Consider the following 26,305-nt stretch of genomic DNA (forward strand, 5'->3'; position numbering starts at 1 on the left):
GGAGAAGATTTGCATACATGTCTGTACTTATTACTGAATCGCATCAATAGTTACAACCAGTCTTTTTAAAGAGGTTAGCATTACCCCCAAGGGAGGAAAATTGTTTGATGGTGACAGTATAAATTTACTGATTTTATAAACCTTACCTCAGAAGTGTTATTCCTTTTTTTAAAAAAATATTTTTAAAATTGATTTCAGAAAAGAAAGGAGAGGGAGAGAGAGATAGAAACATTAATGAGAGAGAATCATTGATTGACTGTCTCCTGCACACTCCCTACTGGGGATCGAGCCCACAACCTGGGCATGTTCCCTTGACCGAATCGAACCTGGGACCCTCCAGTTGGCAGGCTGATACTCTACCCTCTGAGCCAAACCATCTAGGGCATGTTATTCCTTTTGATTAGACAGTTTGGTTTCTTTCATAAGAAGGCTAACTATTACCTGTAAATCAGTACTAGTGCCATCATTTCTACCCCACAGCACTCCTCTTTGTCTTCCTTGAGGGCATGGGGAATGTGGGTGCAGGATAGAAACAGTATCCTCCCCAGAGAGTTGCTCGTCCTTTCCAAGGGGTACACAATGTGGAGACCACTGCTGCCTCTTTTCATTGAAATAAGTGCACACTGGATTCCAGTAAGAGTTCTAGTCTCTGCCAAGGGCCAGGTCACAGCCCATGCATTTAGATCTCTTTTATACTTAAAAAAATATATATGTATATATACATATATACATATATATACACATATATACATATACATATATATACACATATATACATATACATATATATACACATATATACATATACATATATATACACATATATACATATATATATATACATATATATATATATTATTGATTTCAGAGAGGAAGGTAGAGAGAGATAGAAACATCAGTGATGAGAATCATCAATCAGCTGCCTCCTTCATGCCCCATACTGGGGATGGAGCCTGCAAGCCCGGCACGTGCCCTGCCTGGGAATCAAACTGTGACCTCCTGGTTCCGAGGTCGACTCGCAACCACTGGGACACCCCTGCCGAGCAGATCTCTTTTATTCTTTAACTCTTCTGTTTCTTCTTGGTCTCTGCATCTAAGCAGAGGAGCTTCGTCTCCTTGTTTCCCTGTCCTTGTTGCACCTTCCTCTTTCCCCAGCCCCCCAGCATCAATCATCCAGGAAGGTTGGTGCCTTTCTCCTCTTCTCATCTTCTGCCATGTCTGAGAGGGGTGGGGTGAACTTGGACTCGTGACTGCTGGCTCTGCCAATCTCTGCAGGATTCAATGAGAAAGCAACACTCTCCCTATTTAATTCTATTTTGACTAATATAGTTTTTGTGACCTGCCAGTCCTGTAGTACTATGCTAAGAAAGCTTTTAAAACTAGCCAACCATATCTGCAATACTTTCAACAATAAAGATAATTTAGAAAAAATAAAATTAACCAACCATTACGATGCCAAAATCAGTTATCCTTATTCCCTATGAATAAAAAGCAGACACAAATATAATGGAAACCAATTTGATCAAAGTTTGGCATTAAATGGAATGTCATGGTCCCCCTTCTCCTATCTCATAAAATTAGTTTTTTTGTTTTTAAAGAAAGCACTTGTACTGGGGAAAAAAATCATGGTGATATTTACTTACTTCACAGTGTTGTTCTGGAGAGATGTATTTGGAGGTATCAAACAGGGACATTAACTTGTTTATATAGTTTTAAATGAGTGAGTGTGGAATATTCCTTTTGGTGGATTTGAATTTCTAATTTGTTCTTTTCTGCAAGTTTTAGACAAATATATACTTAAAAAATATTTTTATTGATTTTTAGAGAGAAAGAAAGGAGAGGGAGAGAGAAAGAGAAACATTAATGTGAGAACAAAATATTGATCCACTGTGTCCTGCACGCCACCTACTGGGGATCAAGCCTGCAACCCAGGCATGTGTCCTGACCAGGAATTGAACCAGCAACCTTTTGGTGCACCGGATGACCCCAACTAACTGAGTCATACTGGCCAGGGCAACAAATAGATCCTTAAAGAAAAGAAAAACCAAAACATATTGAAAATCTACATCGTGCCATATATAAGTAGGAAAAATGAAGAATTCAAAGAAAAAAGAAGCATGTCTCAGCCTTCATATCCACAAATACACTTTAGATAAGTTTAACTGTGGTAAATGCTGTAAAAAAAAACCAAAAATCCAACCTCATTAAAATAAACACCACTGAAACCAATCTACTAGAAAAAGTCAACAGGATCATATGATCTAGGTTAAAAAGTTCATAGCTCTTGCCCAAATGACTGCAAGAGAAGGTAACACAATCTTTAAAGCTTTTAGCTACTATTCAATAATATTACCTTAGGAAAAAGAGTGAGTTCAAGGTGACCTCTAATGCAGATTCAGCTGCTGTCCAAGTGATATATGCCAAAGAGCAGACATGCACAATAAAGGATGTCAAACCGGACTAACCACAACTATTTCACACAAACCCCCAATTTACCGTCTTTGTTTGGACCCTGGTCCCGTTAGCTCTCTCTGCTCCTTTATTTTCTCTTTCTCTTTACTTAGTATACATTATCAGAAGACTGTAGGTCATGAAAATGTTTTTTCTTCTTCTTGCTGTTAAGTATGTCTTTGGAGTAAGCAGGTTTTGAGAGGGAATGTGCTGCCAGAAAAGCATTTAAGTCTTGAACGCAGACCAAGTGCACATTCAATTAGTCTCCGCAGGGGCAACGGTTCAGCTTCCAGACTGTGGGCAGGAATGGTCAGCCCCTCCTGCTTTGTGTGTCCTCAGTGGGGGCTGCCAATGTTCCTGAGACATTTCTGATCAGAGCAGTTTGTGCTGGAAGCCTCTGTCCATCGTGTTTTTAGGCTTGCTTCTGAGGCATTGTGCCTGGGGCTTGATGGTGAGCCCTGCAGGCATTCATCCTCCGACTCCTGGCCTGTTGGCTCAGTAAATGACTACCTCACCTTCCTGTGTTAGTACTGTTGCTCACCTTTGGGACTTGAAATCCTGCCTTGGACTCCAGCCCCAAAGCCTGATAGCTTTTAAAAAAAAAATTAAATATATTTTTATTGATTTCAGAGAGGAAGGGAGAGGGAGAGATCGGAACATCAATGATGAGAGAGAATCATTGATCTGCTGCCTCCTGCATGTCCCACACTGGGGATCGAGCCCACAACCCAGGCATGTGCCCCGACTGAGAATCGAACGTGACCTCCTGGTTCATAGGTTGACACTCAACCACTGAGCCATGCCGGCTGGGCCTGAATAGCTTTTGTTCACTTTGTACATTGGTAGAGGTGATGGTCAAAATAGTATTTGACGACGAGTAGAAAGTGGGCGCTGACCAATCAGAACAGATGCCAAATGAAGAACCTTTTTGTTGCTAGATTCTGGGAGAGGTGCAAGAGTGGTGGGGAGGCGAGCAACAGGGTTAGAACACTCAGGGGTCTTGGGGCCTCTCCCAGGTATGGCTGCCCAGGCCCTGCTCTGCTTGAACTAATCTCCTCGTGCCCTAATGTTCCTGCCCGCCTGGCTTTGAGTATTTGATGCGTGGAGCCTCTGACGGCTCTGCGGACTCATTGGTCTTGCCTGTACTGACTCACGACCCTGAGCAGGCCTGGCTTGTTGCTTGCCCCCCTCACCTGTCTGCTAGGCGAATGAGTGAGGCCCCATCTGCCTTGTGGCTGAGTCTGCCTGAGCCCATGATAGGGTTGGACTCAATTTAGGAATTTCTTATAGAAATAGTGGCTTACTGGGAATAAATTGGACCTGAAGATTAAGTTGTTACTTGAGATTAATTAGCTCATTGGGAGTCTGTTGATATAGCTGTAGTCGTAAGGTTAGTTTAACCACCTCTCTTCCTTTATTGTCCAGTGATCGCAGTTAGGTTTGCATTTGCGTTTCAGTCTTTATTTTGACCTCTTGGTCTTACTTAGTTCATTGTCCTCTCCTGTGTCTTGAGTTGTTTCTGATGCATTGTCTGATAAATTGACCCTTCTCTTAAAGACTCTGATTTTATAATGGGTTTTAAAAGGCACTTAAGGATGACCTTGAAAAAGACTTAGTGAGCACATGTTAGAGCTTTGCTGTTGCAAATTAGCACAAGTTGTTTTTTACGCCCCCCCCCCTTTGTTATTTTCCTCTTGTTTTCTCTCTTCTTTTCCATCTTGCTCCCACCCCTATGTTTTCTCCTGAACACTCAGTCGACTGCAGCCTCACCCACCTTTCTTGCCTTTCCTCCCAGTACACTTTCTGTGGCTCTTTTTTTCTCATCCTGCCCTGTCCCCCCAACCCCATGCTGCCTCCTTTCTTATGACGCTGTGACATTTGCTTGGTGTGGCTCATGGCCTTTGCCTAGTGTGACCATTGACCACTTCAGAAATCTTACTGTTTGGGTGCTATTTGGCCTCTCAGTATTTGCAATTGGGAGGTGGTAAACCTCCCATAAAATATGTTTTCTTATTTTATATTACCCAGCTTTCTATCTGGACAAGGACATTGTCTGTGACACATTTGTATTTCAAACTATGGCTTTTTATCTGTAGACATGGTCGCTAGTGAGGTTGTCTGTGAGTGGGCAGCTCCGAAAGGGGCTGCATGCAAACAGATTGTACTCGCATTGACAGAATCGTCTGCAGGCCCCCTCCGTCTGTGATTATGAAGGCTGGGCTATGATTTGCTGCTTGCTTTGCTATTTATAGAGCCTGTCACTGCGCAGGACTGTCTGTGCCCTGGGCTGGATGCCTGGTTGGCTGAGCTCGGCTGCCTGAGAGCAGCTCGCTGCTCCTCTCTCCACTGCAGCCTCCTCACTTGCCCTCCTCAGCTGAGAGAGGGGCTTCAGCTTCCCTCTTCAGTCTTCTCCCCAGTTCACTCCTCCCATAGCTGCTGTTTCTGTGTCCTGTTGCTACATGATTTTGATGCATATACTGCCCGATATTTTGCTGTTACACACATTTTTTGTACTGATGGATTTGCTGTCTTGGAGAAACTCTTTATTGCTGATTCCTTCCTGCCACTGAGTGTTAAATACGGCTGGGAAGTTATTGATGGCACTCTTTAGGAAATCACGAGAGTAGTGTCTGTCACAGGTCAGGGCCCAGGGAATACACTTTGAGAGGGAAGTTATGTGCAGGAGATTGACTGGGGGAGTGCCCTCGGAATAGTACTTCTAGGGATGGGGACTGGGCACAGGGCGAAGGTGAATGGCGATGCACATGCAGCAAAGGCCTCACGGGGATGCCACGAAGTTCCGGAGCTGAGAGGCTCTGAAAAGTTGCTCCTAATTGAGGCAAGCACTCCCCCTTCCCACTGACGGGCATTGGCCCCAGGGGAGTGGGTGTGGTCAGGATTCAGCAAAAATCAGGGCCACTAGTCCTAGCAGCTGGGGAAAGGAGAGCCTCCCAAGAAGAAGAAATAAAAGGCATCCAAATTGGAAAAGAGGAAGTAAAACTGTCCTTATTTGCAGATGACATGATATTATACATACAAAACCCTAGAGACTCCATCAAAAAGCTACTAGACTTAATACATGAATTTGGCAATGTAGCAGGATACAAAATTAACCCCAAGAAATCTGAGGCATTTCTATACACCAATAGTGAACTTTCAGAAAGAGAGATTAGAAAAACAATCCCATTTACCATCGCACCAAAAAAATTAAGATACCTAGGAATAAACTTAACTAAAGAGGTTAAAGACCTCTACTCAGAAAACTACAGGACGTTGAAAAAAGAGATAGAGGAAGACATAAACAGATGGAAGAACATACCATGTTCTTGGATTGGTAGAATCAACATCATTAAAATGTCCATACTACCCAAAGCAATCTATACATTCAACGCACTTCCCATTAAAATACCAATGGCCTTCTTCAAAGATCTAGAACGAACTCTCCAAAAATTCATCTGGAATAAAAAAAGACCCCGAATAGCTGCAGCGATCCTGAGAAAGAACAAAGTAGGTGGGATCTCAATGCCAGATATCAAACTGTATTACAAAGCCACTGTTCTCAAAACTGCCTGGTACTGGCACAAGAACAGACATATAGACCAGTGGAATAGAATAGAGAGTCCAGAAATTAGCCCGAACCAATATGCTCAATTAATTTTTGACAAAGGAGGCATGAACATACAATGGAGCCAAGATAGTCTCTTCAATAAATGGTGTTGGGAAAATTGGATAGATATATGCAAGAAAATGAAACTAGACCACCAACTTACACCATACACAAGAATAAACTCAAAATGGATAAAGGACTTAAATGTACGACAGGAAACCATAAAAATTCTAGAAGAATACAAAGGCAACAAAATCTCAGACTTATGCCAAAACAATTTCTTCACTGATACAGCTCCTAGGGCAGTTGAAACTAAAGAGAAACTGAACAAATGGGACTACATCAAAATAAAAAGCTTCTGCACAGCAAAAGAAACCATCAACAAAACAACAAGAAAACCCACCTCTTGGGAAAACATATTTGCCAACGTCATATCTGATAAGGGCTTAATCTCCAAAATTTATAGGGAACTCATACAACTTAACAAAAAGAAGATAAACAATCCAATCAAAAAATGGGCAAAGGATCTAAATAGACACCTTTCAAAAGAGGACATTCAGAAAGCCAAGAGGCATATGAAAACATGCTCAAAGTCACTAATCATCCGAGAGATGCAAATCAAAACAACAATGAGGTACCATCTCACACCTGTCAGAATGGCCATCATCAACAAATCAACAAACGACAAGTGCTGGAGAGGATGTGGAGAAAAAGGAACACTTGTGCACTGCTGGTGGGAATGCAGACTGGTGCAGCCACTATGGAAGGCAGTATGGAGGTTCCTCAAAAAATTGGAAATGGAACTCCCATTTGACCCTGTGATCCCACTTCTAGGAATATATCCCAAGAAACCAGAAACACCTATCAGAAAGGATATATGTAACCAGATGTTCATAGCAGCACAATTCACCATAGCTAAGATCTGGAAACAGCCTAAGTGCCCATCAGTAGATGAATGGATTAGAAAACTGTGGTACATCTACACGATGGAATACTATGCTGCTGTTAAAAAGAAGGAACTCCTACCATTTGCAACATCATGGATGGAACTGGAGAGCATAATGCTAAGTGAAACAAGCCAGTCAATGAAGGAAAAATACCACATGATCTCACTCATTCATGGATAATAAAGACCATTACAAACTTTTGAACAATAATAGATACAGAGGCAGAGCTGCCTCAAACTGATTGTCAAACTGCAGTGGGAAGGCCAGAGAGAGTTGGGGGGCAGGAGGGAGGGGAGTAAGAGATCAACCGAAGGACTTGTATGCATGCATATAAGCATAACTAATGGACATAAGACACTGGGGGGTAAGGGAAGGTAGGGGTTTGTCAAGGGCGGGGGGGGGGGGGGGGGAAAGGACACTTATGTAATACCCTTTGTAATACTTTAAGCGAAAAATAAAAAAAAAGAAAAAAAAAAAAAAAAAAAGAAAGGAGAGCCTCCCTCAGGAAGGTGAGATGTGGGTGGTGCCCGCAGCAGCCATTGGTGTAGTTTTGTGGGTAGTAGATTTCTGTGCTACTTTCAACTTGATCTTAATACAAATGCAATGTGCGTTCCATGTTCTGAGACTATGTTAAAAGTCAAACATTTATTTTCTTTTCATGGTTCATTCTGGTACGAAATATGATCTTGATAAATTCCATCTAAGACAAAATAAGAGGATAGGTCAGTTTCAACCAAATAAGCCAGGGGTCCTCAAACTTTTTAAACAGGGGGCCAGTTCACTGTCCCTCAGACCGTTGGAGGGCCGGACTAAAGTTTAAAAAAAAAACTATGAACAAATTCCTATGCACACTGCACATATCTTATTTTGAAGTAAAAAAACAAAATGGGAACAAATACAATATTTGTATTTGCATGTGGCCCGCGGGCCGTAGTTTGAGGACCCCTGAAATAAGCCTTGCCTCACTGGACAGCCGTTGCCCGTAAAATTCACTGTTCACTGTCACTCTGCTGATGGTTTTATCTCTAAAAACCAAAGCAGGCGGTGTGAAGGGTCATGGCGTGAAACGTGGTGTACCTAAAGCAGTAGAGTTGACAGAGAAATTTGTGCAAACCTCTTGCTGGGTAATAATAGTCCATAAGAAAAAAAATATCATCCGGAATAGGCATAATTATTGTTAGAAAAATAATGCAAGTGTGTCCTTGGGTAGTAACATGTGTTTGACGAAACAGCATAACATGTTGTTTAATCTGCCTGTGAAACCACAAACATGGAGTAGACGTGGCTGCCAGAGCGAAATTAGACTGATCTTACACTTCGCAGACCAGGGTGTTGTTGGAGAGGACATACTAGGAGACCAAAACATTGAGTCAAGATTACTTTCAGTTTGTGATAGAAGCAGTGTGCTCAAGGCCCTACAGGACACTGGGGAGCAGAGATTGGCAAAGTTTTTCTGTAAAGGGCCACCTATTAAAGGTTTTTTACTTTGCAGGCCATCTGAGCTATCTTGCAATGATCAACCCTACTTTTGTAACAGAAATAGCCACGGACAATATGTGCATGAATGGGCATGGCCGTATTGCAATAAAACTGTGCAAAGTAGGTAGTAAGTCGGATTTGGCCAGAGGGCCCGAGTTCACTGACCCCTGATGGAGAGGACAGGTCAGGTCACCTGAGTTTCAGTTCCAGGGCAGACACTAAGTCTTACGCAAACTTCTAAGTGCCTATTTTTTTTTATCTGTAAGACAGGCATTAAAATAGTGTCTACGTCTGAGGAATACCACAAGACATAATAAGATGATGCCTGCATAGTGTCTGGCACATAGGGAGTGCTTGATAACTAGAAATTATTATTATTTATGCAACTGTAAAGAGTTAGAGAGTGTTGGATATAGTTACCCAGCTGGACAATGATGAAAAGTATTAGATAAACAGGGCTCAAATGGTATTTGGCCATGTAATCAGATGTGTAAATGGAACTCTTTTAGTCTAAGTGTTGTCTGTGCGCCAAGTATTGTAGCTGGTAAGGAGCACATTGCAGAGAGAAGAGCTAGACCCCTAGGCAGGACTCGCAAAGGAAGTGGCTGTAAAATTGGTTTTGCCACTGGCTCTGTGGCCCCGTTTGCTGTTGCTCATCAGTATCTGTGTTCTTTTCTTCTGGATCCATGGCCTCTCTCTGTTTCTTAGCTTCTTTACAGTTAGGTGATGGCCATGTACTTGAGTTCTAGTTAATGAAACGGAAGAAGTGATGTATGCTGTTTGCAAGCCCGGCTCATTGAAACCATCCACACACCATCCTGCCCCCTTTCCCATAAACGAGCAGAGGAGAGAGGACACTGAGGACGTACGAGCCACAGGATGGGAGGTGCTTGGTGCCCTGAATGCATGGAACAGAGCCCTTATTCCCTTGCTGATCCACATGTGACTGCCGTGAGAGAGACATGAACTTTTATTGGGTACAGATCCTGAGATTTTGTTGTTGCCTGTTACAGCAGCTAGCCTACCCTGATATTTATAGTCACCCATCACCAATTTTAGGCTGTATGGATAAAGGCTGAGGATCCAGTTATGAGAGGTTAGAGCAATACTGTTCAATAGAACTTCCGGTGATAATGGAAATGTTTAATCTGCATCATCCAGTAAGTAACCACTAGTCACATGTGGAATTGAGTACTTGGAATGTGGCTAGTGGACCTGAAGAACTGGACTTTTAATTTAATTTTAATTAATTAATATTTAAGTACAAACAGCCATATGTGGGCAGTGGCTATTCTACTGGATAGCTCAGGGATAGAGACTAGAAAAGTCCCAACAGTGCACTGAGTCTCATCCCAAATCTTCTTAATTCTTAGTGAGAGCAGCGTTAAGGAGACCACTAGGAGAGCTGGACTTGTGCCCTCAGTGTCTGTGTGCCAAGCCTGGGACCACACCACACTGACAATCCCATAGGACCAGAGACGGTACCTGACTGGCTGCTCTAGTGGTTGGGTGGGCAGAGGTGGCTGGCTCTCCCAGAATGGGTTGGGGCAAAGGATGCATGAGTATTTCTCATGGATCTCTTGGGAGAAAGAACTTGGACTGACTTTAAATCCTGTCCAAGAGGAAGCAAGGAGGAATGATATGACCTCATTGAAATGGTACTGTTTTGGTGACTAGAAGTGGCTAGATGGCTTTCTAATTATATGAGAAAGGCCAGAAAAATTACAGGATCTACCCCAAATTTTATGTAGGGTTGGGAGAAAACCAACCCCTTATTGAGTGTTTGAAGGACAGCCAGGAGAGAGGATACAGTTAGTTTTCTGAGTGTACCCTGTGATCTTTGCTTAGTTAATCTAACAGTTATGATTAAAAAGCACTTCAAGCTCCTTAAAGGAGACGATACTATATCTCAAGTAGTTTCAACCTCAAAGTCTCCTTTTATCTTTTCCCCATTCCTACCATGGAGGCCATATTTTGTATCTTAAGCTCATTCAGAGACCTACTGTGTTTTAGGGCACGTTGCAAGGATATATGTGTAATTTAAAGGACTTTAAGAGAAAAGGCTCATGATAGGGTCTGGCTTCACAGAGTTGGGAGTTGGTTGTGGAGTTCAGGCCCCCTCCCTGCAGTGAAATGCCAGAGGTATGACTCAGGTTTACTCCACTAGCTGCTGCTTTTCCTTTTATTATTAGTTGATTTTCTCTGCTCACCATGATTTCTGTACTTGTTACCCTCAGTCTATACAAGGGCCACACAGTCTCCATCAGGCCACTACATCCTGTTACCCAAAGTTTGGTCTACAGGCCAGCAGCATTGAGATCCCCTGGGAATTTGTTAGAAATTTATAATATGTATTTTAATAAGAATCCTAGGCTCTGCGCTCATGCACAAACACACACACACACACACACACACACACACACACATATATATATTTATATATCAACAAAATGATTTTTCCCCCAGTTTCAAATTCTCTGCTAAGTGACCCAGGCTTTTGGTATTTCTCTACTGAACTCTCAAGTGAGAGACACTGACCAAGTATCATGACCCAGTAACCATGACCTGGAGGTAGGGGTGGGGAGTGTTATTGTACAAAACACACTCCCCCAGGCAGCAGGGATGGAGATGGGGGCATATGTCCCAAAGGGGATGTTTGAAATCAGTGAGAGATTGAAAAGATTTCTATTTACCAAACTGTATTTAAGTTGTGATTAATTTGAAATTTGTAAAAAATCATCAAGGATCTCTGCCAGTCAGATTTTCTATATAAGCAAATAACCAGTTTATATAGTATCAGTCAGTATAAAAGAAACACTAGAGTAGTAACCTATGAAATTGTCTAAAGTAAAGAAACTTGTCTCATTCTTCCTTAGACTTTGCAAAGATTAAAAATAGACATTTTGCTGTCATCTTATCTCCAGGAACCAGTGATCTTTACGAAAGAATGATTAATAATTAGAAGACTTTAAAAGCAATATTTTGCCCTATTATTCCATATTTGCCAGGGAATACATTCTTTCTGAAAACAGAAAGGTAGTTCTCAATATATTATATTCTTAAAAAAATATTTTTATTGATTTCAGAGAGGAATGGAGAGGGAGAGAAAGCTAGAAACATCAATGATGAGAGAGACTCATTGATTGACTGCCTCCTGCATCCATCCTATCGAGGCTGCAACCTGGGCATGTGCCCTGACTGGGACTCGAACCCAGATCTCCTGATTCATAGGCTGACGCTCAACCACTGAGCAGCATGGGTTGGGCTAGATACATTATATTCTTATCCAGCTGACAGAGTGGCTTTCATGGCCATTCTTTTAACGCAGGATTCTTAAAACCACAAAGGACAAAGTTGCTTTAATCTCAAGGGTCCTGCTGCTCACAGCACAATGGGGAGCGTTGTTATTATGACCCAGATTACTCACTAACCACACGGTAAGGGTCAGGATCTGGTATTAGAGCGGGGATTCTCATACTGTCGTCAGGGGATGGCAGCATTAGCAGCATATGGGGACTTAGGAATGCAGTCTCAGTCCCTTCCAAGATTTGCTCAGTTGGAAGTTCTGAGGGTGAAGCCCAGCAATCTGTGTTTCCATCAGTCTTGCTGGTGGTTCTATGCTTGATAAAGTTTGATAATCATTGATGAGAGTACTGCAAACTCGTATAGCAAACATACACTTCAATGTATAACAAAATGGAAATGTATTTGTTGCTCATTTAAAGGTACAGGTAGCTGAACAGGTTGGCCTCCTCCATGCAGTTACTCAGACTGATGAAGGCACTGACATCTTTAATATGTGACTTTCAAGGTTGTTCTCAAGGTCATCCTGGCCAAAAGAGAGGAGAATGAAGAAGTGGCTGTGGAGAGTGTTCATGGGTTAGGTCCAGAAATGGCATTGTTATTTATGTCCACATTCCATTGGCTAGAACTCAGTCACATGGCCTTGCGAGGGAGGCTGGGAAATGTAGTTGAGCTGTGTCCAAAAAAGAGGCAAATATGAGCTACTAGCAGTTTCTTGTCATATACTCTTTATGGAAATTTCTGAGATTTTTTGTATTCTGGACAGAAATCCCTTTGACAGTCTGGTGAAACTCACGGACTTATTCTCAGAATGTTTTAAAATGTATAAAATAATAAACAGAACTACAAGGGAAGCCAATTCTATTGAAATATAATGGTGAATTATTAAAAACATTTTGACCAAGCAATGTATGTATTCTTTTATTAATGTATTAAAAAAAACAAGATCTTGTGGCAGATTTACTAACTACTGTGACTTTGAAGTAACACTGAGTAGAAGTGATATTTCAAAATATCTTCAGCCACAATGATTTAATCCTATATAATAAGGAGGTAAGATGCACATTGACTGTCACACCATCACAAGATGGCTGCCTATGACCAGGCTGTCAGGGAGGTTAGTGAGGGATGACCAAACGATTAAACAGCAGGCTGCGTGGAGCGACCAGGCTGGCGGGGGGGGGGGGGGGGGGGGGGGAGGGGGCGGGCAGTTGGGGGCAACCAGGCCAGCAGGGGGGGAGTAAGGGGTGACCAGGCCAGCACGGGGGGGGGGGGGGGGGTGCTGGGCAGTTAGGAGCAACCAGGATGGCAGGGAGGCGGCAGTTGGGGGTGACCTGGCCGGCAGCGGGGGGGCAGTTAGGGGCAATCAGGCCAGCACACAGAGGCAATGAGGCGTGACCAGGCTGGTGCAGTTGGGGGCAGTTAGGGGTGACCAGGCAGGCAGGTAGGCAGCAGGTGAGTGATTAGGAGCCAGCGGTCCAGGATTGTGAGAGGGATGTCCGACTGCCGGTTTAGGCCTGATCCTGGATCGGGATCGGGCCTAAACCGGCAGTCGAACATCCCCCGAGGGGTCCCGGATTGGAGAGGGTGCAGGCTGGGCTGAGGGGACCCTCCCATGCACGAATTTCATGCACCCGGCCTCTAGTATTTAAATATTTGTGATTTCTTCTGGTGGCAAAAATCATGGATACTGCTAATAATACCAGGATTATGGCCTACATTCATAATTGAGTAATAATACTAAATTAGTGGTTAGTGAAAATAAAGACATAATTTTTCCCCATCCAGATTCATTGACTGCCCACCCCATTTGCCTTGAATTTTATTCATAGATTCAAGAACTTCTGCTATGCAGTTTATTTCTAGCATTGGATGAGGAGCATCATAGTTTTTACAGGGTTATTATATACTTTATAAATATCAGCTTATTAAGCTTCATAATATTTGCATATGCTCAATTTGTATCTTATATATTTATAAACCTTAGTTTTCCAGGTATAACAATAACACAAAAGCAATCGTATGTAAATGCTCAATGGTTCAACATCTTAAGTTTCTATTTGTTCAGATGCTTCATCAGTAAACTCGATGATAGTTTGATCTCATAAATTCTTACCTAAAAGTGTTAACTTTTTCCATTTACGTCTCATTTATTTTATTTGTATACTTTTTCTTGTTTTTAATCAGTCAGTATATATTCCTGAGCACTTCCTTGGTGCCAGGCCTGTGAATACATACAGAAGATTAGCTCTGAGTGCATTACTACTGCCTTATAATATCTCTGTATAAGATCAGAGTGGTAGGGCTTAGAGTTAGATAGACCTGGGTTCTAGTGTGGGCTTTTCTAATTGCAAGTTTTGGCTTTGGGTAGATTATTTAACCCTGATAACCCTCAGTTTGCTGGTCTATGAAATGAATATATATATATATATATATATATATATATATATATATATATATATATAAAACACCTGAATGGTGCTTAGTCATTTATTGTTATTAATATCTTCTCTCTTTTTTTATGCCACGCTACACAGCCAAACAGCCTGGTTAAGTCTATGAGTGATCAGCTCAGAAGAAAATAGGTAACCACCCGAAAACATAACAGAAAGAGTATGCTCCAAGGTTTTTTGTTTGTGGGCAACAGAATCTGACTTAAACCAAAAGAGACTTATTTACAAATATAGGATAGAACTCACAAGCAAGACTGACTGGTTAGAAAAGACAAAACTAGGCAGGTTTAGAAGGTCTTTGGTGCAGCCACCAGAGCTAATGCACTCCTTTGGATTTTTCAGTCTTTCTATCCCTCATGTAGTATTCAGTATCGAAGCAGAGAGACTTTGGTTCAGCCTTGCCATGTGCCTACTCATGAGGCACAATCTAGAGTGGACTGTGGAGCACCCTGACTTAGCTATGTATCAATTCTGCACTTGTTGAAAGTTATTACTCAAAAGGTGCTGATAAAATGGGGCAGCCTAAAAAGTGGCAGAAGTCTACTACTGAGAGACTTGCAAGTGTCCATCACCTATTGGTTAAAGGGTATCCAGGGAAGATCAAACACGTAAGGGAGAATGGATTTTATACACCAGCCATCAAATCCAGTTAACACCTATAAAGGGTTATAGCACCACCTACTGTTTTAAAATAAAATTTCCTTCTGTGAAAAGTTGTGGCTTATTTTTTATAGTAATTAGGACAAGCAACTGTAATAAACCAAGGACCTATACTTCTCTGAGGTGGTTTAGAGAAATAAAAAGGTGACTTCCCACTGAAGACTTTGTGCTGTTTATAGTGTTTGCAGTCATAGCTCTGAACTGCTGGCTCGTGAATTGCTACTTTAACAGCCAGGAAGTGTAGTAATAATGGTGATACTTTATTGACTACTATTGTAATCTATATACTCTTCTGAGTACCCAATGTGGATTATCTCATTTAAGCACCATCACAACTCTGTGAGAGAGGTATTATTATATGCATTTGACAGATGGAGAAAGCTGAGACACAGAGAAGTAACTTGGCCAAGATCGCATACCTAGTAATGACAGAGGTGGTATTCAAGCCCAGATAGTTTGACTTACTGGAGAGTAGGTGCCTGGGACTCCCAGGGCAAAGAAATCTCTCCTAATGATCAGGGGTGGTTTGTATTTTGGCGGTGTCAGTCAGCAAGGCACACCTGCTGTGATTAATTTTCCCTTTCACATCTGATTAATAACACTTTCGTCATTAAGAATACCTTTTATTCACACAAGTCATATATGTAACAATCATAGACATCACTTATTTGGCATATGTGCCAAATGCTCTTCTAAGTACTCCACATAGATTAGTTCATTTATTTTTTTCAACATCGCTATGAAATACGTGCTAGCTTGAACCCCATTTTCCAGACGAGGAAAGGGTTAAGTGACTATCCAAGACCACACAAGGAATAAGTGACAGAGGCAATACTTAAAGCCAGATGGTCTTGCTGAAATCTGGGTAGTGTACCAGAGTGCTTATAAAAAGTCATTTAAACGTAGCACAAATGTATTTGGATAGGAGAGAAATCACAGAGGCCTACGTGGTGGTGCCCCCATCTTGAAAAAAATGAATGTGGAATGAAAATGACTGAAATTTTGGAAAGACATTTAAACTCTAATTTTTATTATAAGTAATGCTTGATTATCTTCTTAGACATTCTTGGAAGAATTTCTCGAGTAGATACAGGGATGTGGGTTTACTGGGTTATTGCTCTCCAGAATGGCTGTACCAATATGATTTAATTGTTCTTGTTAGTTCAAGGGAGTTTTATATTTTTTTTCCTGTTTCTAAAATTTGTAGGCCACTGAGGACTATTGGTAATAATACAACTTAAACAACATTTGGTTTCTTATTCATAAGAGCACAAGAGAAGGATAATCTTCATTCTTACCTAAGACACACTCAACTTACCCTACTATGACAGAAGCTAGTACATTATCAAATACTTGATTTCTACCAGGGCATGCATTTCTGGACTAGAAAGAGTGCAAGGGCTATGACAGTGCCATCTAGTGGTCAGATTAAACTTCGGCTCCTGGAGGGTCTGTCTTCAAAGTGCTGGAAATTGGCAGAGGAGCTTGCCCCAAAATCAGATTCTTGGCCTTACCCCTGGTGAGTCTAACTCAGAAGGAGGGAGAGAGAGGAGAAGAGAGGTGGGAGAGAGTGAGAGCGAGACCAGGGTGGTGGTGGTGGTGGGGAAGCTGGCGGGGGGGGGGGGGGGGGGGGGCGGGGGGGGCGGGGGGGCGGGGGCGGTCTGGCAGTGTCCAGGCGACAGCATATTTTTAAACACAGCCTGTGGTTGTTATGCATTTGGTCCTACTTCTGCTCTAGAACAAAGTTTAGCAATTGGCCCAGCTCTCTCCTCTTCACCAGCACGGACTGTTTGGTGTTGAAGGGGATCCAGCTGAGCTTGCACGCAAGGGAAGGATGGAAACAGGCTATGTGTTTGGGGATGAGAAGAAAGCACCCAAACTATGACCAAATCCATTTGCATTTCCTCCTCATTTATTTCCGTTGACCTCAGTGCTGCTTTGGACCCTGTGGGCCATCCCCTCCCTACTTCTGTCTCCTTCTTCCGATCCTTCACCCTGGTATTGGGGGTCTCCATAATCCGACTCCAGACTTTCTCCCCTTGCCCTCAGTGAGCATCCCTTGTACACATGACTCTCAGTATCCCACAGCATCGTGCTCGGGCTTTTGGTCATACTGCTTCTCCCCGGAAATTCTTACGCCCCATTCTTTTTGCTTTGTACTGCAATCTTTAAGTTTTTATAAGTCTTTTAAAATTCAGAAGACCCACAATCTCAGAGAAGCCCTCCTTGGAGCAGTAACGCCTCACCCCTTCTACTTTGCCACCATACTGCGTGTGTAGCTTGTACGAGCTCCTGGCACATCACCAAATAATGTTTCGTATTTACATAAATATTCTACCCAGCCACCTATTATCTTACTTCTTACGTTGTTTCCCTGGAATATAAATTCTATTCATTCTTCAAATGCCACCCACTAAACTAAGCCAAATACAGGCTATTCTCAGCTTCCTCTATTGATTCCTTCGCCAAGATCTGCTAGCACCGTGAGCCCTCAGCTGCCCGCTTTAACCCCTGAGCACACATTCCGGTGTGTTCGTGAACTCTGCCTTAGACTTCTTTTCCTGCTTGTTAGTAAACTGTAGCTACATAGGACAGGCTAATTTTTGGATAATTTCCAAAATCGTTTGCACGTTTCCAAATGCACTTTAGGGCTTGGTTGAACTTGTTTCCATCACGAGCAGGTTGCCCGTACCCTCACTTTACTTTAGAAGGGAAGCAAAATTTACAATTTATCGAGCATCTCCTATTTGCCAGATGCTGTGCTTAGACTTTTACATATATTACCATATCTAAAACTTAACCCTGTGAGTAGACTGCTATCCATTTCTTAGATTAGAAAAGTTAGACTCATAAATGTTTAATGAGTGTGTAGCTATAATGAACAGATCAGGATTTGGACCTAGGCTCATCTGATCCCAAAACCCATACACTTTACTCCTCCCTTTTGCCTCCCTTTAGTTTTAGAGCTCCATTGTATGGTATTTTATAACGATGCTTTGCATTCCTACTTCCTCCTTTAATGAGTCCACTCTCCAGTATTTACCCTGGAGTAATAGTCATTCCGACTTCCCATGCCCTGCTTCCTGTCTAAATGGAGACGCCCTTCTTCCCCTGTCGTCTGATTTCTATATGCATAAGTAAAGCAATGGCTCACCTGCACTTTTTTGGGGGGGGGGGGACCGGGTTTATGGGATTGAAACACTTCTTAAAATGGAATAACTCTGGGCCCTGAACCACGGAGGTGCCTCGGAGAACACTGGTGGAGGAATCTCGCTGGCATGTTGAGCCTCCTTCCATGTGCCCACCTTGGGAACATAAGTGATCTCACTGAGCCTGGTGGCTTCGGGCGCTCTTTCTATAAGGAGCCCCGTAGAATTTCCCAGCGAACTCAGTACAAACCGGGATTTGTTCGGTTGTGTTTTCTGCCGCAGGGATTCAGAGCAAGCCCCCGGCATATTCGAAGGCGAGCTGCAGCGGCCGCGGCCGCCCGCCTGGAGGAAGCCAAGACTGTGGTGGAAGCTCATCACCCGAGTGAGCAAGACAGCTCAGCGAGGAAGCGGAGAATCAAGAAAAACAGCCGCGTCCAGCCGGAATTCTACCACTCCGTCCAAGGCGCTGTGACCAGAAGGCCTGTAAGTAGAGAACCGTCTTTTGTAAGAATGTTAACTACACTGTCACATGGTGTGGTCAGCCTCTTAGTTTAAAAAACAAATCATCAGATTAACGTTAAATAACTAGGTTTTCCTCTTGTTATGCCAAGGGAGGGTGTACTCACCTGTGTCCCAGCAAGGAATGTGGTTGCACAGGTTTCACAGACAGCGTTGGGGCACAGAGCTGTCACAGAGGCCAGACAGAGTCAGTCACTGGCGGACATCGATTTAAAAACCGCTGAGGTCTGAGTCCCATTGGAGCCAGGTCTAGACTAAGGACGGGCCAGCCAGCTGAGGTACAGTAAGGAGAGATCAGAGTTGGTGCGAGGGTGTGTGTGTGACTGCAAAGCCAGTGTCAGGATGGGTGAAGCGGGGGGGGGGGGGGGGGGGGGGGGGGGGTGGGGGTGGGGGGGGGGTGGACCTGGTGTCCGGGTTGGTAGCTGAACCCCTCCAGGGGGGTTTGGGGCCAGTAAGGCCTCTGCAGCCACCAGAGAGACTCTGTAAGGTGCTGGGCCGCTCAGGTGTGGCCTTTGGGTTGCCCTTTTTTCATGCAGATACCCAGTGTCTGCAGCCACAGTGCTGCCTCACCTGGCATTCAGCTAGATGCTGGTCTCCACCTCTTGCTCACCTGCAAGCACATTGCTCTGTGTGCACGGATTCTTTTTCTTAGTTGAGGTTTTCACACGTAGACTTTTTACCAACGCTGTGACAGTTAGGGGTTTTGGCTTAGAAAATGCCCCTTTCAAGCTTTTAAAAAACTATTTCATAACTGCAATAATTTTTAATTGCTTTAGCATTCGCTCCTGTACTGTAGGGAACCTGTTTCTGCCGTTCCTCATGCCAACCTAGGGGAGCCAAGATTTGACTTCATAATAAGTCTTTGTAAGTCATTCAAGCTGAACTGCCCTTGTGTGGGGTAAATGTGTGGCAGGCACATGGGGACGTTGCTAGAAAGCCAGGAGAATGTCTGACTCAGTGACTGGCCAAGGGCAATGGCAAGAAAAGGTCCTGTTTAACTTTAACCAATTGTAAATTAAGTATACACAGGGGTGGCAAAAGTAGGCTTACAGTGTGAGTGTGTGAGACACAGTTTATTCTTGTATTATTATTTATCAACTAGAGGCCCGGTGCACAAAAATTTGTGCACTGGGGGGGGGGGGGGGGGTCACCCAGCCCGGCCTGTGCCCTCTCAAAGTCTGGGACCCCTTGGGAGATAACGACCTGCTGGCTTAGGCCTGCTTCTGGGTGGCAGAGGGCAGGCCCAATCCCTAGGTGCAGCCCCTGGTCAGGCTCAGAGCAGGGCCGATTGGGGAGTTGGGGCGCCGCCCCGTCATGCACAGAGCAGGGCGGATTGGGAGGTTGCAATGCCACCCTTAGTCACGCTCAGGATAGACTGATTGGGGGATTGTGGCACCGCCCCCTGTTACACTCAAGGCAGGGTCAATGGGGAGGTTGCGGCGCCACCCCCTGTCACGCACAGAGCAGGGCCGATCAGGGGGTTGAGGCGCTGACCCCTGTCACTCACAGAGCAGGGCCCATCAGGGGGTTTGAGGAGCTCCCCGCTGTCACTCACAGAGTAGGGCCGATAGGGGAGCTGGGACACCACCCCCTGTCACACACAGAGCAGGGCGGATCAAGGGGTTGGGGCGCTGCACCCTGTCACACTCAGGGCAGGGCCAATGGGGAGGCTATGGCTCTACCCTGTCACACACAGAGCAAGGCCCGTGGAGGGGGATTGGGGCGCCACCCTCTATTACCCACAGAACAGGGCCGATCAGGGGGTTGGGGCGCCACCACTGTCACACTCAGGGCAGGGCCGATGGAGAGGTTATGGTTCTACCCTGTCACACACAGAGCAGGGCCGATCAGGGGGTTGGTGCGCTGCACCCTGTCACACACAGAGCCGCAGGGTGATCAGGGGATTGGGGAGCTCCCCCCTATCAGGCACAGAGCAGGGCTGATCAGGAGGTTTGGGCGCTGCCCCCTGTCACGCTGATCCCAGTGCCGGGAGCCTCGCTGCTCCGCTGATCCCAGTGCCCGGAGCCTTGCTGCTCCGCTGATCCCGGTGCCGGGAGGCATATTACCCTTTTACTATATAGAATAGAGGCCTGGTGCATGGGTAGGGGCCGGCTGGTTTGCCATGAAGGGTGTCCTGGATCAGGGTGGGGGTCTCCACTGGGGTGCCTGGCCAGGCTGGCTGAGGGGCTGAGGGCTGTTTTCCCGCTGGCAGTTGACTAAAAGCTCCCAACCGCTCCTTGTTTTCTTTTCTTTTTTTTTATTCTGGACCAGCTTTAGCTCTGAGGCCTCGCTGCTGAAAACATGGATACAATGTTGCGGTCCGGGCTGACTGACAGCCGGTTTTGTTTAGCTTCTTATTTGCAACATAGTAATAGTTGCTTAGAGTTGCAGTTGAGAGGCCGGCAAGTGAGGCGGGGAACGTTGGAGTCTTCAGTTCCTGGAGGAAGCAAACCTCCCTGCTCGCTTCAGTGCATGGCTGCCGGCCGCCATCTTGGCTGACAGTTAATTTGCATAAGGATACGCTGATTAGCCAATGGGAAGGGTAGCGGTCGTACGCCAATTACCATGTTTCTCTTTTATTAGTGTAGATTATTGTATGATTTTCCATGCAAACAATTATTTATCTACTTTTGCCCACTCCTGCATTTAGCAATGAGTGTTCTTTTCATAATTTAATTCAACAAAGGCTTAGTAGTATTTGGTACCTATGTGGAGCAATATGAAATAGGAAAATGTATTCGTTTCACAAACTTTTTTATACAGGAAATAAGGGAAGTACGTATATTAATAACTAATAGTTATTGAGGCCTTACTTTGTAATAAGAATTATTCTATGTGACTCACTTAACAACCCTATGAGGTACATGTTGTTATTATTCCCATTTTGTGGATGATGAAACTGAGGCCCAGAGAAGGTAAATAACTTGTTTACTTAGTTCTTAGGGAGCAAAGTCTAGGGTTTGGATCTAGGCAGCCTGCCTCCAGAGCCCAAGCATTTACCTCTACATTCTGGTCTAGGAACTCACAGCTGAGTGAATGGACAGACATGTAAACCAGTAAACACAATGCATGTCTGTGTTATGAAAATGCTGTTGTAGAGCTATGCACAAGGCACTATGGGAGCATTTTAGAGGGCCAGAAATATTTACCGAGAAGCAGACGCCTGAGATGAGCCCTGGAGACAAGAAGTTTATCAGGTGGAAAGTGGAGGTGGGAATCTCTGATGAAAGAGCATGTACAAAAGCACAGAGGCCTGAAGAGAATGGCATACTCAGGGACCAGCGCAGGTGGTGCCGGCAGATGAGACTGGATGGGTCAGGCAGGGCCAGGTCAGTAAGGGTGTATACATTATGCTAAATAGTTGGGTTTATTGTCTGTGATGGGGATCCGCTGAAGGTAGGGAATAGGCACACTGCTTCTGTTGCTCAGAATCTAGCTAATTCTTTGCTCTTTGTAATCTTTCCACGTGGATCAGAATGGAGACGTGTTTACCATCACAGTTTGAGAACCCTCAGCTACCGTTATTCTCTCATGAGCACTGTACATAACTGCCTTAGGTAGTGCGGTGCATTCCTGATGCCTCTGGACTTTGAACTTGCTGTCTACATTGTCCTTGAATGCCAAGCCTCACTCTTTGTTTTCCTGGTAAATTTCAATTCACCTCTTAAGACTGGCTTATGCTCATGCGACTGTTCAGAAGTCTTTTTGGATCTTTCCTATCAGAGCGAGGTGCCTTTTGTTTTGATCCGTGGCACTTTGTACAGATCTCCAACATAGCAGTTATTCAAGTGAAAAGGGCAGGCTGTGTAGTAAGACAGACACGGGTTCAAATCCTGCTCTGTGCATGTGGCAGGAAATAATTGGCACACAGAGAGTTTAACTGAAGAGAGTTTAATGAAAGGACTGTTTACAGAGGTGCGGGCAGGGCTAAGCTGCTTCACCAACCTTCACGCAGACCCTGCCTACCACTCCTGACCCGAAGACCATGGTCTTAACTAAATCGTGGTAAGAGGAGCCGGGCCGTGGAAGAACCCTTCCCCAGGAGTGGTGGCTGAGAAGTGCAGCCACGGCCAGAACCTGATGAGGCAGGAAGGGAGCAGGCGCAGTGAGTCTACAGCTGGTGCTTTTCGGTCACCCAACCTGATTGGAGGCCAGAGGGCAGAGGGGTTTGGCTAACACTCATTATGGAGGTCAGCATCCCAAGGACAGAGTGAGGCAGAGATGGGCAGAGACTCTGAGATGGGAAAGGGGCAGTGGAGGATAAAAATCACATGTGGTAATCTTTGCCAAATTGTCCAACCCTTTGAGACTCAGTTCTTACTGTAAAGCGATAGCAATAGCTACCTCTTTAAGCTGTGAGGATGAACTGAGCTGATGTGGAAATAGATGGCACAGTGACCTGCTTAGAATAAACTCTCAATAAATGGTAATTCCTTCCTATCTGTTCCTCCCCTAGACCTGGACTTCTTTGGGGGCCATATCATGTGATTTAGGGTATCTCATCAGGATGCATTTGTTGAGTAAATGAATGAATGATATTATTCATGACATATACTTATGCACTATAGAAACTCAGGGAATGGAGAGGTGATTTTTTTATACAGCCCCTTACTCCATAGGATGATCAGGGAATAACTACTTCTGGGAAGAGATTGCATTGAGTTGGGCTTCAAAATCTAGGTAGGAATTGGATAGGCAGCAGATGTTACGTCTGGGAAGTGGAGTAAGCAAAGGTACTGAGAACCATTTGGCTGGAGGTGAGGATTTATAGAAGAGAAGTACAGGGTAGAGCTTCAAAAAGAGATTGGGGCCAGGATACATTCCATACAACCATTGCATTTAAACTCATTTTCTGTGCTTCATGGAGACACTGGGAGAAGTGAGTAGCATGATCAAAGCAAGGTTTTAGGAGGATTAAACGTGAGCAGAGTGAGTTGGAGGGGAGCAGGACAGGGGCCTGCGAAGCAACTACTGCAGAGTGTAGGTGTGAGGTGTTAGGACTTGAACTTGGGCCTAACCCATGACATTCTCTGTGGGTGTCTGGTGGTCACTGCTGATGGGGAATTTGAGGACGGCCTTCACCCTCTCTACCTCAGGAGCAATTGGAAAGGGGGACGGTAGAGGGCAGGAAATAACAGTGGAGGCTTCTCTGTTGCTTGAAGCGATAGAAAGATCCTGGGGAGTGTTGTTTGGGGCAGGTAAAGCTCATGTCCCCCATCTTCCTGCATCTTCTAGGGGGTCATCCCGGAGACTGACTATCACCAGACTTGGTGGTGAGGAGGCTATTGGCTCCTTGTGTCACATGATTCCTGCTCTGCCTTCTGGAGCCTTATGGCCCATGCTGACATGTCCTTATTTTTGTGAGGACTTGAGCTGAGGCCTTGTGTCCTCTTCTGGGTAGGTGTCGTCAGCAGTGCCTGCTAGAGCCACCCTATTTAACATGTGCCTGAAGCCTGAGCCTTTTCTAACGTGCACATTTGGAGAAAATCAGTGTTACCACACATGGCCGTGAAGGCAACTCTGACGGTGGCTTGTAGTGGAAATAAATCCGCCGTGCTGACTCAGGATTATTTGAATGACTTTATATGAAGAACTCCAGGCATTCCCAGGGGCAAGCTGAGGGAGAAACAGGCCCCTGCGTGGGAGAGACGGGAACAGATGTAGCTGGGAAGGAGATGAGTCAGAGATCGTGACAGTGCAGTTTCAGCCACTTTCCGGAGGACTGTCCTCTTTGTGAGATGGGCCACGTGCCACGCGGAAGGCATTCCACTCCAGCATCTTGGCTGCTGTAACCAAGTTACCTATTCTGAATTCATAATTTATACTCAAATGTGCCTATAAGAATTTATAATGGAGATCACTAATGTAAACTTCATAATATGCATGCTTTTTATTTTGCTCCTCTGGATTGTTTCCAAGGATGAGTTAGTTAAAAATTTATCCTGATTTTCTCTTAGGAAATGCACATGTCTTGGGATTTATGCTATACATTAAGACGCTGGAACACTTAGGAATTTTCTACCACCTTGAAGCAGAAGAGATAATTAGATTCAGCCTCCATTGGTTCTTTAGTATGTTGGCATTACAAAGAACTATTTTGTGTGTGTCTGAATCCTAGAGTTTTTAAACATCCTCCGCATCCTATTAAGAGCTCTCCCTTTACTGTACTGCATGCTTACTCTGTTGCTAACACATGGACCTTGATCTCTGTGTACTTCCCTGTGTTTTTCTCATTTAATCTTCCCAGCAATTCTCTGGGATCGGTGCTCGCTTTTCAGAGGACACTTGTCAAGGTCACATAGCTGGTAGATGATGGGACTAGGATTTAGACCCAAGCATGCTGACTGGAGCAGTTGGGGAATGGAAATCCAAACCATCACACTTATGGTGCTAGATGTTTATTCCAATCAATTCTCCTAAGCATTAAGCTCCGAGTCTGTTTTCCTACCTGCATAAATGGCAGATATAGATGAGATCTTTGTGTCTTTCAACTATTACATCATTAAAAACCTATTTTCAAATAGTATTAAAAACCATAGATAAACCCCAAACCTTTTTGCCATGCATTTTATTGATCTTCTATTTCTGTGGCAGAGCACTTAGGAAGTAGCAAGTCTTTCTACCCTATTGCTCACTCAGGCGAACCTGTTCCTGTATAACAACTCTCAGGCCTGAGAGGAATTTATGTGTTTAGTATGGGGGTGGAGTAAGGGGAAATAAAAACTTTAGAGTACTTAAAAATAATCAGGCACAACGTCTCTATTCCTGTTACGTTGTACTGATTACAATTTTTAAAAAAATATATATTTTATCGATTTTTTTACAGGGAAGAAGGGAGAGGGATAGAGAATTAGAAACACCGATGAGAGAGAAACATCTATCAGCTGCCTCCTGCACACTCCCCACTTGGTATGTGCCTGCAACCAAGGTACATGCCCTTGACCGGAATCGAACCTGGGACCTTTCAGTCCTCAGGCCGAGGCTCTATCCACTGAGCCAAACCGGTTAAGGCTGATTACAGTTTTTTTGCACACTGCAACAGCATCCTGTACGTTTCCTTTTTTTTTTTTTTTTTAATATATTTTATTGATTTCTTACAGAGAGGAAGGGAGAGGGATAGAGAGTTAGAAACATCGATGAGAGAGAAACATCGATCAGCTGCCTCCTGCACATCTCCCACTGGGGATGTGTCCGCAACCCAGGTACATGCCCTTAACCGGAATCGAACCTGGGACCTTTCAGTCCGCAGGCCAACGCTCTATCCACTGAGCCAAACTGGTTTCGGCTGTATGTTTTCTCATGACTTAGAATTTCAGACTTTCTCACGGAGGTGAAAGAATATGTGATTGACAGTTGGTAGCACTCCCACATCATTGCCCAGGCTGTAGCTTGCCCCCCCTGCTGGCAAAACCTTGGCCCAAGAGCTTCTGTCTTCTCACGCTGGGACTCCCACCACCACAAGTAAATGAATGATTGAACCTGAGAATTTTGAGTCAGGATTTGGAGGACAGACAGACTTAGCACAGGTGATTGGTGGTCCTATTCTCTGAAATGGTGGACACTGAGGAAGAAACAGGTTTTGGGGCTGGAAATCAAATTTCCAATTTGGATATGTTCAGTTTGACGTATCTATTAGATATCCTAGTGTCTGGATTTCATGGAAGACATAGTCTGGGTTGGGAGTCATTTGCACACTGATATTATCAAATCCATGACACGGGATGGGATGACCAGGAA

At 44.2% G+C, this 26,305-nt stretch overlaps 1 protein-coding gene across 10 annotated transcripts in view; it reads left to right on the forward strand.

Annotated features, from left to right (window-relative positions):
- Positions 1-26,305, forward strand: part of DST (dystonin) — a 432,285-nt gene that overhangs the window by 37,045 nt on the left and 368,935 nt on the right. For all 10 annotated transcript variants that reach the window (XM_070418341.1, XM_070418345.1, XM_070418343.1 and 7 more), the window contains exon 3: positions 18,332-18,532. In XM_070418341.1, coding sequence (XP_070274442.1) covers positions 18,332-18,532 — 201 coding nt within the window. The remainder of the gene's footprint in view (positions 1-18,331; positions 18,533-26,305) is intronic.

This window comes from Myotis yumanensis, unplaced genomic scaffold, assembly GCF_028538775.1.
Source record: "Myotis yumanensis isolate MYYU_CA2020_CCGP unplaced genomic scaffold, mMyoYum1.0.hap1 SCAF_6, whole genome shotgun sequence".
NCBI classification, from domain to species: Eukaryota; Metazoa; Chordata; class Mammalia; order Chiroptera; family Vespertilionidae; genus Myotis; species Myotis yumanensis.